This window comes from Vicia villosa, unplaced genomic scaffold (assembly GCF_029867415.1).
Source record: "Vicia villosa cultivar HV-30 ecotype Madison, WI unplaced genomic scaffold, Vvil1.0 ctg.001359F_1_1, whole genome shotgun sequence".
Classification (NCBI taxonomy): domain Eukaryota; kingdom Viridiplantae; phylum Streptophyta; class Magnoliopsida; order Fabales; family Fabaceae; genus Vicia; species Vicia villosa.
In genome coordinates, this window is record NW_026705589.1 from 206,335 (window position 1) to 225,990 (window position 19,656).

General features: G+C 34.9%; 1 protein-coding gene across 1 annotated transcript; it reads right to left on the reverse strand.

The window, feature by feature from the left end:
- Positions 1 to 4,715: 4,715 nt before the first annotated feature.
- LOC131634800 (allene oxide synthase 3-like) lies at positions 4,716 to 7,717 on the reverse strand. Its single transcript, XM_058905420.1, has 2 exons — positions 6,873 to 7,717; positions 4,716 to 5,602 (listed from the first exon to the last, which is right to left on the reverse strand). Exons 1-2 carry the CDS (start codon positions 7,622 to 7,624, stop codon positions 4,885 to 4,887), a joined length of 1,470 nt encoding a protein of 489 aa, XP_058761403.1. The 5' UTR covers positions 7,625 to 7,717; the 3' UTR covers positions 4,716 to 4,884.
- Between the last annotated feature and the right edge of the window lie 11,939 nt (positions 7,718 to 19,656).

Here is a 19,656-nt window from a genome sequence, read left to right on the forward strand (position 1 = left end):
TAGTTGTGAGATGATCTCGTTTGTGCTCCAGAGATGGACGCTTATGTGAGAGATACGTGATAACATAGATGAGTATCGTAGGTTGAGTATAATGGGTTGGTAAGTGTATGTTTGTGAAGAGTGAATATATTTACATTCCTGATAAGTTATTTCTCTTCTAAGAATGTGTTTATTCTTTTCCTGTATATATCTTTGTTTACTTTTTGCTCATTCAATCCAAAGTTCGAAACCGTAGAAACTGTTGAATGGCATCTCTCCATCTCTGAGGACGATAAATCCTGGATCAATATTTCCAACTCTTTTCTGTTGCTTGCCTTATACTGCATTCAACAGAAATTTGAAAAGACAAAAAGATGTAATCATTCAACAACTCGAGGTAGTTAGTCAGCCAGAATATCTTTCCAACTTCCAAGATAAGAAAACATGGGGAATTAAAGAAGCAATAATTAGAAGGAAACTTGACATGCGTGAAATCTTTTGACTTTTAGACTTTCAAATATCAGAGAAGATGAAGAATCAGAAGAATCAATATAAAAGCGAAACAACGTCATCCAGAGAAATCAGAGAAGAGAAAGAATCAAAATGAGTATTTTTGCTGAAACTATATCCAAGAAAATCAAAGAAGAGGAAGAATCAAAACAGAAAATGAGTATTTCATCAAATGTTGAGAGAATAGAAGTTGTTGTGGCTATAGAGGTCCAAGTCGTTGAAAGAGACCCTGCTACCGAATCTTTCAGACCCAAGAGAGCTCTTAAGAAGAGGAGATCAAGAAGAAAAAAGGTGAAGAAGTCATTCATCATCGATTATGATGATGATGATGAAGCAGATTATACTTGGTCAAACTTTGTCTCACCCAGAGGATTTAGATGTGATTAATAAAAAAAATGACCTTTTTGTAATTTTATTTAATGAAAGTTTTACTCTATGGTTTTTTATCTGCCAGCTTAAGGTTACAACTAATTTAGGGCTTTCACTCTATGGTTTCATACACACTAATCTATCAGCTTTCATCCTGATGATATATCCTACTAAATCTGAATAAAACCAAAAATAGTTGCAGCAAAACAAAAATAAAGGAAATGCTTCATACACAAAATCTAAAACATAAAATGTTATCCTAATCTCACCCCCACTTAATTCCTTTGGTGGTTTCTTAACAGATACACAATCAACGATCCTTTGAGGGACAAAAGATCATTCTTCGATGGCTATCAATAGTTTTAAATCCAGAGACATAAGGTGTACGTACATGCAATTCTTCCAATATGCATAATTTCCATCATTGAAAATATGGGCTCTATTGTATGCTAAATTCAAATCATTTTGCACCATATTCAATAACTTTTTAAATTGTTAAACATTATTAAAAGAACCTACTCTCGATGCTAATTGTTGGTTTGAATATGGGTAATTTGTCTCGATGACAAAAAAATTCCCTTCTTTTTTGTTTTAGAAATTAGATTAAGCGAGCGAAAAAGAATATGGTGAAAATTTTGTTTTAAAGGTTATGTGCTATTAGAAGAATATTCTTGCAATACACCTACACCAATGATTTGAAATGAAGATATAGACAATATAATGAGTAAATATTGAAGCTTCAAACAAGATGTTTGATGAACTTAACAATTAATCAATTTAGAGCAATTCTAATTTCAATTCTTTTTTTTACAAAATAATCAATAACATGATTATTTAGAAATCCTATTCTAATCAAACCTAATCTTATACAAATTAAGACTATGAGTGCAATAAACCTACAAAGCATGTAATTCTAGATTAAGCGATAATTCTATAAACTAATGCAAGCATGCAAGAAATCTAAACGAGAGGGTGAGAGGAGAGAGTGCACAATGATTTATATTGGTTCATTGATGTTGTTCTCATAGAAACCTAATCCAGTCTATGATGGTAAACCATTAAAAATTTGTTCTTCCACTATATTCCTTGATTTACGTTTCAGTTAAAATAATTAAATTGAAAAAAAGATAACTCAGAACAATTCAATTTATCTTCTTTTTGCTTCTTGATTAACCTTGTCTACAACAAGCTCCTCAAGCACTCGTGATCTTCACTCGATCACCATTTTCAACCTTTGACAAACTTCAACTTTGAATGCTTACTGATCTTAACTCAATCCTAAGCATCAAACCTTGAGTTCTTTCCCTCAACCTTGACAACTTGTTGATCTTCACTCGATTTCAAATTTCAAGCCTTGAGTACTTCTTATTGAACAGGTTGACCGATGCACGAAGAAAAACTCCACACCTATGTAGAAAAGATTCCTTTTTTTTTCCTCAATAAAGTTCACCTCTTGAATTTCCTCAACATCAAACACCTGCTATGAAATCTACACAAAATCCAAAATGCACAATAAGAACACTAATGGATTCTCACCGTACCTTATCATACACACAAACAATATGATATGATAATTCTCCATGAAAATGTTAAAGATGGAGATTTGAGAGAGAAATGAAGTTTTAGTATCAAAGCTTTTTCGCACAGAAAAATATTTGATCTTGTTCTCATAAAAATATGAGAGATTCTTGATTTTCCAAATGAAAAAATTTATTTATCTGTGCATGAGATGATGCAAAAAATGAGCTAAATGAATCAATTCGAATGTGGAAAATGAATAGGATCAAATCCAATTTAAATCTATTCAAATCAGCATTTGAATCAAATCAAACCATTTTTGAATCGATTCATTTCTTCCTTTTGAGGCGGATCAAGCAAATGTATAAATTGATTCCTGCAAAAAGAACAAAAGAGACTTTTGAGGAACTTTAATGAATCAGATCAAGCCATATTTGAATCAATTCATCAAACCTTTTGAATCAAATCAAATCGTCCATGAAAATTTCTTTGTATCAATTTAAATCGTCTATGAATCAATTCAAAATTTTCATGAATCAATTCAAATCTTATATGAATCAATTCAAATTTTTCGTGAGTCAATTCAAATCGTCCATGAACCAATTCTAGTTTCTCGTTAATCAATTCAAAATTTCCATTTCAACCTTTAATCGATTCATCCAATCTTTGAATCCGATCATACAAGTTTGACTTATGTCAACACTTTATTATATGCATGAAAACCCTATTATTTGTATGTATGATGAGAGATTGAATGAGAAACTAAAAAGTCACGATAAAACTTAATATACAAAGGCACAAAACAAAGAAATAGCTAATAATGCGCTTGAAGTTAATTTCACTATACTCAAAGATATGGAGTTGATTACAAAGAAATGTTTACATATAATAAAGTGTCTCACCTAGCCACATATGTATATATAATAAAGTGGCTACATATGTGGCTAGGTGAGACACCATAAGAAGTGTTATAGCAGTGTCAACTATCAGAGAGGATGGAGTGTTTACCAACTAGATGTAGATGTAAATAGTGCTTTTCTCAGTGAAGAATTAAATGAAATAGTCTATGTTGAGCAACCTTTAAACTATGTAAAGAAAAGAGAAGAAGGCGGGGTCTATAGGCTACATAAGGCTCTATATGTGTTGGAGCAGCCTCTAAGAGTCTGGTACAACAAATTAGAGAAACATTTTGAAAATAAAGTATTTTTCAAGTGTTGTCATGATCACACATTGTTTGTGAAAGAAGACAATAATGAAAGTTGTTCATAATCACCCTATATGTGGAGGATCTTATATTCGTAGGAAATGGCAGCAACATGTTCAAAGAATTCAAACAATCCATGTTGAATACTTGGCAAGTTTGGTATGATCCAAAGAAATCTTATGTGCATTGTCGTCTTACCAAGACCTATGATATCAAAGCATGACAAAGGAAATAATATGGATCATGTTGAGTTCAAGCAAATTGTGGGAAGTCTAATGTATCTAACTACCACTAGGCCATATTTAATGTTTATAGTGAGCATGATAAGCAAATAAATGGAACATCACGTTGAACCCCACCTAATAATTGCCAAAAGGATTTTGAGGTATTTGAAAGGAACAATTGAGTTGTGAATAATGTACAAGAAAGGTGAGCATTCCGATTTAGTGGCTTACTCAGTCAGTGACTATGGAGGAGATGTAGATGACAAAAAAAATACTTCATGTTATGTGTTCATGCTAAAGTTTAGTGTTGTGTCTTGGTCATCAAGAAATTAAGGCCCTGTCTACAACTAAAAGCTGAAATCATATATGCAACTTATTGTGTGTCAAGGCATTTTGTTGCGTAGAGTTTTAGATAGCTTGAGTCTAAAGCACATTGATATAAGGTTTCACCTTCTAAAGAATCTAAGTAAAAAAAATATGAATTGATGTTCTGTACCTCACAAGACCAGATAGCTGATATAATGACAAAGCCTCTAAAGTTTGAATTATTCTAGAAGCTCAAGAAATTACTTGGAATTTGTAGGATTTCAAAGAGTGCTGATTCTTATTTTTGATGTTGTGTTGTGATTCTATTTGTAAACCACTTGTCTAAATAAGAGAGGGAATTTTAGTTGTAGACTTTGTTAAGTTTGTTAGAATAACTTAAAATCAGTTAGGATGGTTATAACTCATTTTCAGTTGGAAGTTTGTTAGGTGTATAAATCATATAAATGCCACTGGCCTTAATAATAAAATCATAAGTTGCCGTTAATGCATAGCTTCCTGTCTTAGCAAAAACTTGCATTCAACAAATGGAATATCATTTGTGTAGAACTCATAGTAAAACATGCACTTTTGAATGCATCATTGTAACTTAAAAGCATAATAACTTGTTCACAAATTATTTCATAAATATCAAACAAACTTTTACAACATTCCACTCATAATACTAAATTCAGAAGAAACAATCCAAAAGGAAAAGAAATAGGAAATAGAAGAATTACAAAACAAGAACATTAAATACAATGCAATAACACAATTTCAGATAGTAGAAGCCTTGGTGAGTGAAGTAATGGTAATAGAAACACCAACAACAGCTTCTTTAGTCTCAAAAGTAAAAGTATCATAACGCAAGAAAAACTCAACCAAGAACAATCTACACAAAAGCACAACAAGATTCTTCCCAGGACACTGTTTATTATCCACAGAAGGCTCATCTGTTTCTTTCCCATTCGACCACAAAACATACTTCAACAACTTTTCACCTTCTCCAACAAACCTCTTAGGAACAAAAACCTCAGCATCATCGAAAATCTTAGGATCCTTAGTAGCAAAAGATTGGTATCCAAATAACATCTCACCCTTCTTAACTTCAAAAGCAGCATCATGACTCTCCACAATCAAATCCTCTCTTGCTTTTGCATATTGATATCGAACAATCGGCTCAATCCTCATGGTTTCATAGACAACAGATTTTACTAAAGGCATTTTTTCCAATGCCTGAATTGTTACTCCTCCTTCTTGTTTTACGACGGTTCTTATCTCGGTTGCGAGTTCTTTGTGTAGCTCTTGGCCGCTTAAACCAACCAATTTGAAGAGTGTTGGGAATTGATTCTTGAATCCTCCGTATGAATTGAAACAAGCTATGAAAATGAGCTGGTGACATGCTTCGGATCTTTTCAATCCTGCTTTTTCTGCTTCGTTTAAAAGTGTTACAGCTGAAGAAGAAAATGCTTCGTAGAGCTTCTTGTAAGAGGAGCTGACCAAACACGTCGTAATATAGTTGATGTTAGGATGCAATATCTTTCAAATTTCAATATAATCAAAATAAAATTTAAATGTTATTTAATAGTCAATGATTATGATTAACTAACCGTTTAAACTATAATAAACGGTTAAAATCATTAAATTTTATGGATGTAAAAGTCATTGATTACAACGGTTAAATCATTAAAATATTTGATGAATCGACTATTATGGACAACATTTAGATTAGATGAATCAACCAAAATTATAAAATTTAATGAATACTATTTTTTTTTACTTTATACCACCGGTTTAGTCCGGTTCGGGGGCGAGTTCTGGCATCAAGTGGTTTCATCCCCCTCCCCCTCCCGATCACAGTTGCGGGGATCGAACCGCGATTCTCCCTACCAAATCCAGCGCCAATCACCACTGGACCAACTAACGATTGGTTTTAATGAATACTATTTAATAACAATAATATAGTTTCATTTGCTAATAACATTTATTTTAAAAAATTATCATTCATGAGAGATAATTATTTTATATTTCTTATTATAATATTTATTGCTTACTATAAGAGGTAAAATAATTAACAAATATGTTTTTATCTTTTTATTGCAATATTTTTGAAAAATAATTTTTACAAAATAAATCCTGTAAATTTAATTTGTTAATAATGAGATAATTATTGATATTTTAATGAAATGAAAAAAAAAGTTTTTTTTTTTATTATTTTCTAAAATCCACATCTTTAGTTGACATTTTCTCTTATCTCAATGACAATGATTCAATTTAAGAGATTACATATTTTTATTAACAAAACTAAAATTAAGAATCAATGTAATGTCAACCTCTTAAAAATGTTTAAAAGAAAGATCTTTATCGAATTTTATACATGCTCATCTCTGAAGCTGTGCAAGACGGACTATCATACATGGCCTCAAAATTTTCACAGTTAAAACGTAAATAAATAGGACCTCATAAATCTTTGTTACTAATAAATTGTGATTAAATAGGGCCTCTAATATTTTTGTCATAGCAGAACTATGATTAACCTACATAGGGCTTCTAAAAACTTGAGACGACTTTGATTTTATATATTTTGAAAAATATAAAATAAATGTAATATTTTATTAAAATATATTAAAAAATAGTAATATTTATTTATTGTGCCTGATCTATATTAAAAAGATAAAATAAACTATTTACCCGAAGGTCTTATGAAATGAACAAAAAAAAAATTGAGTAAAATTATATGTTAAAAAAAAAAGTAATAATCTCACCTTGTCAAACAAGCAGGAAAGGGAAGAGTACGTAGCAAGAGATCTTCAAGATAATTGAAAATCTTTGGAAGTTTTAGGGTTTCAATTGGAAAAAGTTGAAACAGAATCCATGTATCACTCATTTTAGGACCTTGAGAACCAAGTTTAGTTTCAGAAGGATCCTTATTATCACAAAAAAGCCGAAACATGAAGTTAAACGAAGCCACACTAAAAATAGTATTAAAATCCGCTTTACCACTTTTACCAGAAAGCCCTTCTTCAATCTCATTAAAAGCTTCAGAAAGTATGCTTCTAAAGAGAGGGACAAATGAGTCTTTTCTCAACAAAAGTTGATTAAGAAAGAAACCTTTGATAAGAGCATGGTTAGGTTCAGTCGTGTCTAACTGTGCACACACACGGTAGCCACCGGTGAAGTTTGTCGACGGCATGAAGGTACCGTCGAAGACGTTGTGTTTCTCGACTTTTTTGTTGTCGAAGAGGATCGGGAAGGAAGCTGCGTCCAAGAGTGCAATGACTCTTGGGTTAGAGGAAATGAATGGACCTGGTGGCATGTTGGTTCTGAAGATTGTTGAATTGTATTTTTGGATTCTTGTTGAGAAGAATTTGTCTCTTCCTTGGTTGTAGAAATAATCGTGGCGATCGAAGATCGGCCCGAAGAAGGGGAGGCCATAGCTGCCAGGGATTTGTTTTAGTGGGAGGTGGTTGTCGTTGTTCTTGGTGGTGGAAGATTGTTTTGGTTCTGATGATGCCATGTTGATGAAACTCTAAATATTTTTTTATATGTTAATTGGTTTGGTTATGCTATGACTTATGGGGTATAGTTGTTTTTTTTATATATAGTGGCAGTAGTAGAAGTATAATGATATTTTGTAGCTTATTTAAAAGAAACATGTTTGGCATGAGTCTATATATCATAAATATGTCATATCATTAAGTTTTTTTTTAAATAAAAAAATGGTTTAATTGGATATATGGGTGGTGATTGGTTGATAGTGTAAAAATATTTTACACTGTGAGTGCATCACTCCTTTTCTCATATCTTAATGAGAAAGATAATAATACGAAACATTAGGTATTAAGTGAAGTTTTAGGAAAAAAATATATAAAAGTAAAATAAATTTTTTATATAGTTTTTTAAATTTAAAGACAAATTAGAAATAACCAGAGATTCACATACACAACTGTGAATATTATAGAATATTATAATTAAAATTTTAATAATGACGTTGAACCTAGTAATATTGTTAACCTAGTAATATTGTTAGTAATATTGTCGGTTGAATTAAGATTTGTTGATCAATTTGTATATAGTTATAAGATAAACTAAGGGAGGAGTATTATAAGAGACGTGACTGTGTTATCAAGAGAGAATTTGTCCCCTCCATCAAGTAGTAGTATATTCAATATATGTATTGCAATTTGCAGTCCGGTGTCCGGTGAAAAATGGTTAATCAATTAGTATAATTGTAGGAAACGATATCCTTGTGTTGTCACCGTGTGGAAAACGATTTCCTCTCAAGTAGTATATTCAATATGTATTGCAATTTGACAATGTATCTGAAGACAAGTAAATATCCAAAGCTACACGTATAAATGAGAGGATTTGGAGTGCATGATAATGATATTTGTTGACAAAGCACAAGAAAAAAGAGAAATGACTAAGAAATACAAGAGTTGTGTATTATTAATTCAAATGATAAGATTATATTATTATAGATAGATAGATAGATAGATACACTTTATATTGTAACAATTGTCAACTAAGATTTTTTTATTAATTTTATAATAAAATTAACTAATTAATAATTATTTATAACAAATATAACAACTAATAAGGGATACTTATGAATAGGGGTGGAAATAGGCTAGGCTAGGCTAGGCTTTAGAAGGCCTGGGCCTGACCTACGATGAATTTAAAAGGCCTAAGTCTGGCCTAAGGCCTATCATAGGTTTAGTTTTTTGGCCTGGCCTGGCCTTTTTAAAAGCCTGGTCTGGCCTGAAAGCCTATTTAAAAAGTCTGTATCTCATTAAAGTTTTTCAATTAATCTATATAACTTAAAAAGTCTTGTAGGTCGGCCTATATATACATATATAAGTGAACCTATTTAGCATTTGTTTTATATATATATATATATATATATATATATATATATATATATATATATATATATATATATATATATATATATATATATATTAAGGTTTACTGTTTAGCTTATTTAGCTTTTTTTTTTCTAATATATGCATACGTGAACCAACTTATTTAACATATTTTTAATATATATGAAAATATAGGTCGGCCTATAAGGCTTTATAGGCTTTTTTAATAGCCTAAGCCTGACCTATTTAATAAAATAGGATTTTAAAAAAGCCTAACCTTGCCTCTTTATTAAATTGGCCTGGCCTGGCCTAGGCCTATGTAGGCTAGGCCGTAGGCCCCTGTAGGCCGGTCTGGCCTATTCCCACCCCTACTTATGAATAAGAATGGAGAGAAACTCTCCTTTCTCTCTAACACGTTTGGAGTATCAGCAAGTTCAACATGAACTCTTCTACAACATCCAGAAATTAAGAAGACAAGGATGGATGGAAGCAAGTTACTACACGAAAGCGACATCAAATTTCAAACAAAAGGCGTTGGGACAATGTAGGAAGACATCTGAAAGTTGTAGAAGAAGATGATAGGTGTACGTCAACATTCTTCTTTATGGCGTTCCCTGATGATCATAGGAAATGTACGAAGAGTTTCAATATTTTGGAGATATTTATGAGGTTGGCATCTCTTCAAAGCGTGATATTAGAGGAAACTACTATGGTTTTGTTAAGTTTTTTAATGTTAAGGATGAAAATCTTCGGGCGATTAAACTAGACAACATTTTCTTTGATAGGAGAAAGCTCTTTGCTAACCTTCCAAGTTTCCAAAAGAGACGGGAGAAGGTGCATAGATATAATAGGATACCGGTTGAGGAAGTCAGGAAAGTTCCTTTTCAGTATAAACATTTCAACAAGAAGGAAGGAAAATCCTTTGTAGAGGTAGTAAAAGTGGCCCATGCTCCAGTTGTTACACCATTGTTTACCCAGAAAAATGGTAAACAAGCGCTAGTTTCCTTTTTAAAGGTTACTTTTGCGGAATCAACTAGAATACTCCAGGACTAATTGCTTTATTTTGTTATATTATGTGTATCTGGTTTGTATTAAATGCAACAGTAACTTTAAAATAAAAGTAAACACTGAAATTAAAGGCTTTAAAGTAAATCAAAGCAATAAAAAAAAGCAGTAAATGTGCACTGAAAGATGAGATATAACGTAAAATGATTGCATTAATTAAACTGGTACGCATACGTACATTCCAAAGTTGCACTCGTTACTCATTTTTGCACAAAGATTTGAGTTTACTTGTGTTTATGTAGAAAATGCGAACCTCTAATTATTCCTATGGAACTTGCTTAAATAGTAAAAATAAAATAACTACTACTAACGGTCGACTGGTTATCAGTCAACACGTGTCTTCGACATGCAATATCTTCAATTGTAAGACCTCCACGCGTCCTGTAAGAACTGCCAGAAAACTGCTTGAAACTGCCTCTTAACTTCTAATACCTCTCGACTTCCACTTCAGTTTCTGCAGCAAAATTCTTAAGTCTTCGCATACTTCTGATCGAACGCTGAAGCCTCTGATCATCTTTCTAGTCGAACAGCTTCGACTACTAAGCATTACTTAGTCGAACCACTTCGACCCAAATGGCAATGTAATTATTTAATTGAGGCCCAATTACCAATTTAGGGCCTTTTTACCAAATTGAGGCCCAATTACCAATTTTGAGCCCCAGTTGCCCATTTGTTGGTAAGTCGAAAACCTAGGGTAACAAATTGCCCCCCAAGCGACTTCTTTCGACTGACTTTAGGAAAGAGAAAAGATGGCGTTTCAGTTCTTTCTTGGGTTTCGACTTTTGTTAATTCCCATTACGCCATGATTACATTTCATTTTCCCAGGCACTAATTATTACCTAAACACTAGGTTAGTGGGCTATAACTGCTCCCAGCTTGCTTGTGTCAGTTTCCAAGATATTTAATACGACCTTTGATTTTCTAACTTCCTTTCCCACGTTTGTCTTGCTGAAGTAACTACATATTCTCTATATATATAGCCTCATTCCTTCCATTTCCTTTTGCATTTCCCTACGCACAACATCTTAAACATTTTCATCCTTCAATCTTTGTCTTCACACCATGGCACAACCTTTAACAAATGCCAACATAAGATCCTGCATCAAGAAAGAATTTAAACTTTCTGAAGAAGAGTTTGATGCGAACCACATCAATGTTTGTGCTCTTTATGCTAGTCAGGGACTTGAATTTTATCCTGAAATTTTAGATGGTAACATCTATCCCTGCATGCTGATTGAATTCTGGAGATTTGCATCTTTGCGCATAGATCCAGAAGGGAGGACTACCATAACCTCTAACATTCGACGGGCTCATGTCATCATCACTCTCTCAACAATCTCTGATTTGTTGAAATGCAGCAATACCGGTGAAACTTTTGATGACAATATTTTCGACATGAACACTTCTAATATGTTAAGGGACCTCATGGACAATGATCCCTTTTGTGCCAAAGTAATTAAAATTTGGCACCAACGTTTGGTGGGCAACTTTCGTCCACGCAACCATGATGAAAATAGCATCATGGTGGAAGACTTGGAATTCATTTCCTACGCCCTTCAGGGGAAGAAAATCAACTTTCCTCTATTGATTTTTAAGCAACTTGTGGAGGCTGTCTCTTTGACTGCCTCCCGTCAAGGAATGGTGACTCATCTTCCTTATGGAAGATTTTTATCCTACCTATTTCTCAAGCAAGGTGTGGTGAGGAAAATGCGCAAGACTGGACGCATGGATATGTTCGAAGCCGAAAGTCTGCCTCTATTATCCTTGGAAGACATCGACCGAAGAGTTAACTAATATTGGATATTTTAGTGGCTTTGGGTTTTTTTTTTGTAATGACTGCGCATTTTATGAAGGAACTTTTTGTAATGACTGGCCAAGTTTTGGCCATTTAATATAATCTCTTAGTTTTTACTCTCTTATGTGAATTTCTTTAAGCATAGGTTTATATTTTTTCAAATATTTACCATTTATCCTCAAGATTCGACCATCTGAATTTAGTTCTTCAATTTCATATGCATTGTTTGAAAACACTTGCAAAATTTTAAACGGTCCTTCCCAACTTGGGGACCATTTACCCAATAACTTATTCCTTTGATCCATGGGCAGAATAACTTTCCATACATAATTACCTACCATGAATGTCTTCTCTTTGACTTTCTTGTTGTAAGCCTTCGCCACTTTTTCTTTTTGTCTTATTAACCTATCCAACGCTATTAGCCTTTCTTCGTCTAATTCTACTAATTCATCTAACATCATATTCCAGTATTCGTCAGACGAGAGACTATTTTGTCGTTGAATTCTTGTCGACTGTAGATGAATCTCTGCAGGCAATACAGCATCATGCCCAAAAGTCAAACGAAATGGGGTAGTATTTATTGCTTCCTTTGGTGACGTCCGACAAGCCCAAAGGATTTGGTCGAGCGTTTAATGCCAATTTCTTGGCTTTTTCCCCACATGCTTCTTTATCAAATTTATAATAACTTTATTAGCAGCCTCGACTTGACCATTAGCCTGAGCATAATACGGAGTGGATGTTAGCAATTTAAATCTTGTCTCTGCTGCAAAAGCTTGCATCTTTCGACCAACAAAAACTGATCCTTGATCAGTAGTAATAGTTTCTGGAATCCCATATCTATAGATAATGTGTTTTTGTATGAAACTAATCACTGCTTCTTGATCAGCATTAGTTAGTGGGATTGCCTCTATCCATTTAGTAAAATAATCTATTCCTACTAAAATGAATCTTTGTTGCTTAGAAGATGCAGGTTTGATTTCTCCTATTAAATCCAAAGCCCATCCTCTAAAAGGCCAAGGTTTGACAATGGCATTCAATCCACTGGCTGGAACATGTTGAATGCCTGAAAATTTCTGGCACTCTTGGCATCCTCTTGCATATTCAATACAATCTTTTAACATTGTTGGCCAATATAAACCTTGTCTAAACAACAACCACTTCATCTTATGGCCTGATTGATGAGCTCCACAAACACCACTATGAACTTCTGACACAGCCAAATATGCTTCAGCTTCACTTAAGCATTTCAACAATACACCCTCGGCTGTTTTCTTGTATAAATCATTTCCTAATATCACATAGTTTAGAGCTCTATATTTAATCTTTCGATCAGTTCCTCCGACTGGATTATTTAGGTATTGGACCAATGGGTTTCTCCAATCAGCATCAGTCATATTGTCGATGGCAAAAATTTCCAAGGCATACAAATCTTTACTTTCAACTTTACTTTCAACATTATCATCTACCCCCTCAAATTTTGACGTCGACAATTGACCTAACTGGTCTAATACTTCATGGGTTTCTTTATTCTTGATCTCGACCATATCTTCTAACTTGTCTTTAGAAACTCTATACCCAGAAGCAATTTGTGCCAATTCATTGGCAATGCAATTGTTAGATCTTGGTACATGCAAGATCTCAACATGTTCGAATTTTTCTAATAAGCGTATCACAATTGCATAATACATTATTAGATTTTCTTTGATGCATTTATACTCTTTTTTGATTTGTCGAATTATTAGCTCAGAATCACCTCGAATCTCAACTCGTTTTGCCCCTAAATCTATTAGGGCCTTCAAACCAGTTATCAAGGCTTCATATTCGACCTCATTGTTAGAGCATACTTCTTTCATTTTATAATGGAACTTTGTTGGAAGTCCTTTGGGAGAAATAATCAAGACTCCAATGCCTGATCCATTTTTGTGACTAGAACCGTCAAAAAACAGTTTCCAGTTAGTTCGTTCGACTTGATTTACAGACAATTCGACTAACCCATGGTCGACTATAAAATCAGCCACAACTTGTCCTTTCATAGCTTTTAAAGGGACATATGTCAAAGAAAATTCAGTTAGCGCTAAGGCCCACTTACCAATTCGACTATGCAAAATTGGTTTAGACAACATATGTTTAATAATATCAAAATGAGAAGACACATACACATCAACAGGCTTTATATATTGCTTAAGTTTGTTACATGAGAAATACAAGCATAAGCATAATTTTTCAATATCATTATACCTAGTTTCAGCATCTACTAGGGTTCGACTTAGATAATATATGGCTCTTTCGACGCCATTATCATCTTCTTGGGCCAACATACTCCCAATTGTCGAGCCTGATGCAGCTATGTATAACTTCATACTTTTTGTCCTATTGGGGGGTAACAAAATAGGAGGCTTAGTTAAATAAGCTTTTATTTGGTCGAATGCCTGTTGATGTTCTTGTTCCCATTTGAATTGATCTTGGTTCTTGAGTTTCACAAGTGGTGAAAATATCTTCGTTTTGCCACTTAGATTTGAGATGAATCTCCTCAAGAAATTAATCTTCCCCAACAATGACTGGAGTTGTTTCTTTATTTCTGGCGCCTTTAGTTCCAAGATTGCTTTCGTCTTATTTTGGTTTATCTCAATGCCTTTCTTGTGAACCACGAAGCCTAGGAAATCCCCTCGCAGTTCGAATAAACTTGCTTTTTAGCAATCTTTCAATTTCTATTTTGATTTTTTCCATAACCTCTGGCGCAAATCTTCTAGGAAGCTGCTTGATAGGTTTCTTCCCTGGGTTTAGTGGTAGTCGATGTTCCACCACATGTCGACTTAAACCAGACATTTCATTGTAATCCCATGCAAAACAATCTTTGTATTCTTTCAAAAGTCGAATCAACTTGGTCTTTAGGTCACTTGTAAGCCTTGTACTTACATAAGTAGGCCTTTTAATGACTCCATCACCTAAGTCAATTTCCTCAAGAGGATCTTGAGCTTGCATCCTTTTTACCGATCCTGATGGATCCATTTCGAAACCTAAAGGTTCGTCATCGTATATCCCGTCAAGTCGTTCGACTTGGTGATCGACTTCTTGATCGTTTTCATTTTTTACTATCATGGCCTCAATCGTCATATTTTTCTCTAGTTCGGCTTCTAAAGACGCTTTTTCTTTGTTTTCGGCCAAATAGACCGTTATTCGAGCCAGGTATTCTGACTTAGTGGTCATCGTCTTTGATTGTTGTCCTCTGCTCTGGAGGACTTTCATGGTTCAATGGTTCATTAGGATCTTCTTTATTCCAAATGAAACCATAATTTGGGTCTAAGTTCAGATACTTAGACACACTTTCATCAGAAGGATATACATCTTCTGCTTTGTAGCAAGGAGCTACATTTGACAAATGCTGGTCGAAGTGTCTGCGACCACTTTCAATTTTGTAATAACTTTGGTCGGCTTCAATATTCTCCACTATACCATCTGACCTCCAAATGGCCACACGCTGATGTAAGGTGGAAGGAACTGCCCCAATACCATGGATCCATTCTCGACCCAACAGCAGTTTAAAATTTGCCTGCGATGCAATCACCATAAAGACGGTTGACCTGACAGACGAACCAACAGCTAGTTTTACTTGAATTACTCCAAGTATTCCACTTGTCTTGCCCTCATAATTTGACAGTACCATATTATGGGGTCTTAAGTCTTTATCAGACTTTCCCACTTTCTGAAGTGAAGAATAGGGCATTAAGTTTACAGCAGCCCCACCATCGACAAACACTTTGTTTATTGGAACACCATCCACTTTCGCCCTTATGAATAAAGGCTTCAAATGATACATCATTCCTCGACCTGGCCTCTCGAACACAGCCTTTTGCTCTTCTACCACCCCTTTTCCCATTACATAGTAACAGACAGGTGTTTCTTCCACATTCTCGTCAGGAAGAAAATCATCTTCGTTCTCAGATACCTCAGATACTCTGTCGAACTCTGCTGGAAGTACAGAGACAATTCCACAGTCGATTAGCAACTCATCTGACTCTATGTCAAAGTTGTCGTCGACCTCTTCGTCCGACAGTGGAGAATATTCAGGCTCTTTCCCCGTATTGAGAGCCGGAGCATCATCATCAACTAGTTCTTTGATGAGTTTCTTTCCTAGGATCATCCCAGCAGCTAATCTTTCATTTGCTATTTTAGCCTGTTCTTCAGTCAACTTCCTGTGAAAAGGTTTTGACTGATAGTGAGAAAATCCTGCCTGCACCATTTTCGAACCTTCTTGTCCATTCTTGTGGCTTCTTTGGTAACGTCTCCACTGCGTTCGAGTCATGGGGTTCTTTCCTTTGTAGTTTGGAGATATGTAATCTTTTCTTTTAGATCCACTATCAGTCCAAGAACCTTCAGCATTGGTTCCATCGCCTTGAATCTGCCATTCTGGACGTTTACCTCTGAAGTTAATGGGTTTCACCCATTTGTCTTCAGGGACATCCGTCTTGGGACGGAAAGTCCTTGGTTTTTCAAACATCTTCCTGTATTCTCCAGCCCTACGACCACTGTTTTCTCCTGTATACATGAATTGACGATTCTTGCCTCGACGAGGGTCGAACCACACTTTGTTTGCAGCATCGACATTGAAAACAGCATCACACCTTGGGCATAATCCAACTTGGGAGTTGTTATTGTGGCATCTCTCAAGGAATTTCAAAAGACTTTCTTTTGGTTCAGGATAAACCAAGTTCAAAACTTTGCCATCAGTAGCGCCGTTTTGCTTTCTAACGAAACCATCAGTAGTCTCGACCATTATCACATCAGCAAGCTCAGTATAGTGAGCCTCTTCGACTTGCAAAGGATCAGTATCAACTTGCATTGATGACTTTGGCTTTTCTCCAAACTGTAACCTTCCTTCTTTCAAAGCTTTTTGCACTAAATCCCTGAAAAGGACACATTGAGAAGTTTTATGACCCAAGAAATTATGAAATTTACAAAATCCTCTTTTTTTCTTTTGTTCAAGAGGAGGATTTTTAAGTCGTAACCTTCCTTCTTTCAAAGCTTTTTGCACTAAATCCCTGAAAAGGACACATTGAGAAGTTTTATGACCCAAGAAATTATGAAATTTACAAAATCCTCTTTTTTTCTTTTGTTCAAGAGGAGGATTTTTAAGTCCCGGGGGTACTATGATTTGCCCATCAGAAACCAACAAATCAAATATTTCATCACATTTTGTTATATCAAATGAATACGTTTTACTAGAAAATTTTTTATTCTTACTTTCAACCAGATTTTTATCTTTTGAAGGTTTAAGCAATTTACAGATATATGGTGGCCCTGGCTTTAATTCAGCCACGTTGACCTCTCCCTCTTCGTATTCACTGTCGCTATTAGAGTCGAACTCACTTGTAGTAACATAAGCTATTTTTTCTTTCTTATGATATTTACTAGCTCTGGCTTTTTCAGCTTTTAGCCTTTCGACTTGGCGTACTCTATCTGCCAGTTGTGCCATATCTCTCAAATGTTGGGTGTCTAATTTCTTCCTTATGGAATAATCTAACCCACCTGCAGCCATTTCGACTAACTCATGTTCAGGAATTTGTGTAAAACATCTAGCTTTTAGTAACCTAAAACGGTTTAGATAGTCATCGACTGGTTCTGTACCCTTTCGTCTAACTCCAGCTAATTCTTTCAAGCTGATTTTCGACTGTCCCATATAAAATTGTTCATGAAACAATCGTTCTAATTGGTTCCATGAGAACAAAGATTGGGGAGATAAGGTCGTGAACCAAGTAAATGCATTTTTCGTTAAAGAACTTGGAAAATACTTCATCTTTAGATTTTCATTGTTTGCTATTTCTCCAGCCTCTGTCTGGAACCTAGCAATATGTTCGACCGTCGACTCGCCAGTCTCACCAGCAAATTTGGTGAATTTTGGGACTTTCCACCCCCTAGGCAATTCTGTTTGCCTTACATATTCTGACAACGGGGAAACAAAATTTGGTCTATGCAAACCTACATTTATTCCATTCTGAACTAAAATTTGTTCAACTACATTAGAGATATTATAGTGTCCAATATTGACATCTTGCTGGATGTTCCTAAGAACCTGGTCAGCATCTTGATGCCTTTGTACTATTCTAGGGATCTCTGGCTCAATTTGATCTCCTTGTCCTATAGGTTCGACCCCTCTCACATTCGACCCTTGAGTAGTCGAAAGGTTTGGTTGTGGGGGCGCTCCAAAGAAATCTGCAATTCTGGCCATTTGTCCCGCCAATATTTCATAAATTTGATTCGTGTTATTTATCATGGGAGTAAAAACAGTTCCCATTTGTTGAGTAAGGGCATTCACCATTTCATGATTACTTTCGTCCATTTGTTGTCGAATTGACAACATTGACGTAGTACTTAAAGATGGCAAAACCTGGTGATTATATCCTATGCCTATAGGTCGACCCCCTGGGTTTGATGTGCTTGTAGCCATCATGCTATCAGAATATAATGAAGGATTTGTATGCAAACCTTGCATCATAGACGTGGGCATTCCAAACTGAGGGTTAAAACCTGGTGGAGGCATCATTCCATGAAACGGCGGTCGTAATGGATTCAACGGTGACCGTACATTCGTTGGTGATGATACCATTATTGCTGCCGTCGATCCACCAGTATTTGTTGTTCCCACTGGGGATGAATCTGCGGCATTTTGCGGTGTTGCTCTGGTTAGAACACCTCCTTGATTTCCAGAAAGATCAGAATTATTTGTATTAACTTCAGCCATGTTAGTTAATTTCCGACCACTTCTTAATATCATACATAACTATTGTACTAACAAATATAAAACAAACAGCAATTGACGGGTCCTATTGGGCGTGTCAATTTGTTTACCCAGAAAAATGGTAAACAAGCGCTAGTTTCCTTTTTAAAGGTTACTTTTGCAGAATCAACTAGAATACTCCAGGACTAATTGCTTTATTTTGTTATATTATGTGTATCTGGTTTGTATTAAATGCAACAGTAACTTTAAAATAAAAGTAAACACTGAAATTAAAGGCTTTAAAGTAAATCAAAGCAATAAAAAAAAGCAGTAAATGTGCACTGAAAGATGAGATATAACGTAAAATGATTGCATTAATTAAACTGGTACACATACGTACATTCCAAAGTTGCACTCGTTACTCATTTTTGCACAGAGATTTGAGTTTACTTGTGTTTATGTAGAAAATGCGGACCTCTAACTATTCCTATGGAACTTGCTTAAATAGTAAAAATAAAATAACTGCTACTAACGGTCGACTGGTTATCAGTCAACACGTGTCTTCGACATGCAATATCTTCAATTGTGAGACCTCCACGCGTCCTGTAAGAACTGCCAGAAAACTGCTTGAAACTGCCTCTTAGCTTCTAATACCTCTCGACTTCCACTTCAGTTTCTGCAGCAAAATTCTTAAGTCTTCGCATACTTCTGATCGAACGCTGAAGCCTCTGATCATCTTTCTAGTCGAACAGCTTCGACTACTAAGCATTATTTAATTGAGGCCCAATTACCAATTTAGGGCCTTTTTACCAAATTGAGGCCCAATTACCAATTTTGAGCCCCAGTTGCCCATTTGTTGGTAAGTCGAAAACCTAGGGTAACAACCATCGAAAGTGATGAAGCGGAATCTAGTGTACCAAGTTCCAAAAAGTGAACTTGCCAGGTTTAGAAAAGCCTTCGTTGGTATTGTTGAAAAGGCAAACATAACAGATCTTTAACTCGGTGGGGATGTTTTCTATTCAGATGGCACCTTTGGTGCAAACTATAACACCATAAATCCCGAACATATGAATTATGTAATATGCGAAAAATACAAAGATACGAAGTGG

What these genes read in the sequence shown, in the direction of transcription:
- LOC131634800 (XM_058905420.1), bottom strand. Translation starts at nt 7,624, where the DNA reads ATGGCATCATCAGAACCAAAACAATCTTCCACCACCAAGAACAACGAC. An exon ending in TTTCCTGCTTGTTTGACAAG is followed by an intron (nt 5,603 to 6,872) that starts GTGAGATTATTA and finishes GTGTTTGGTCAG; the next exon opens with CTCCTCTTACAAGAAGCTCT.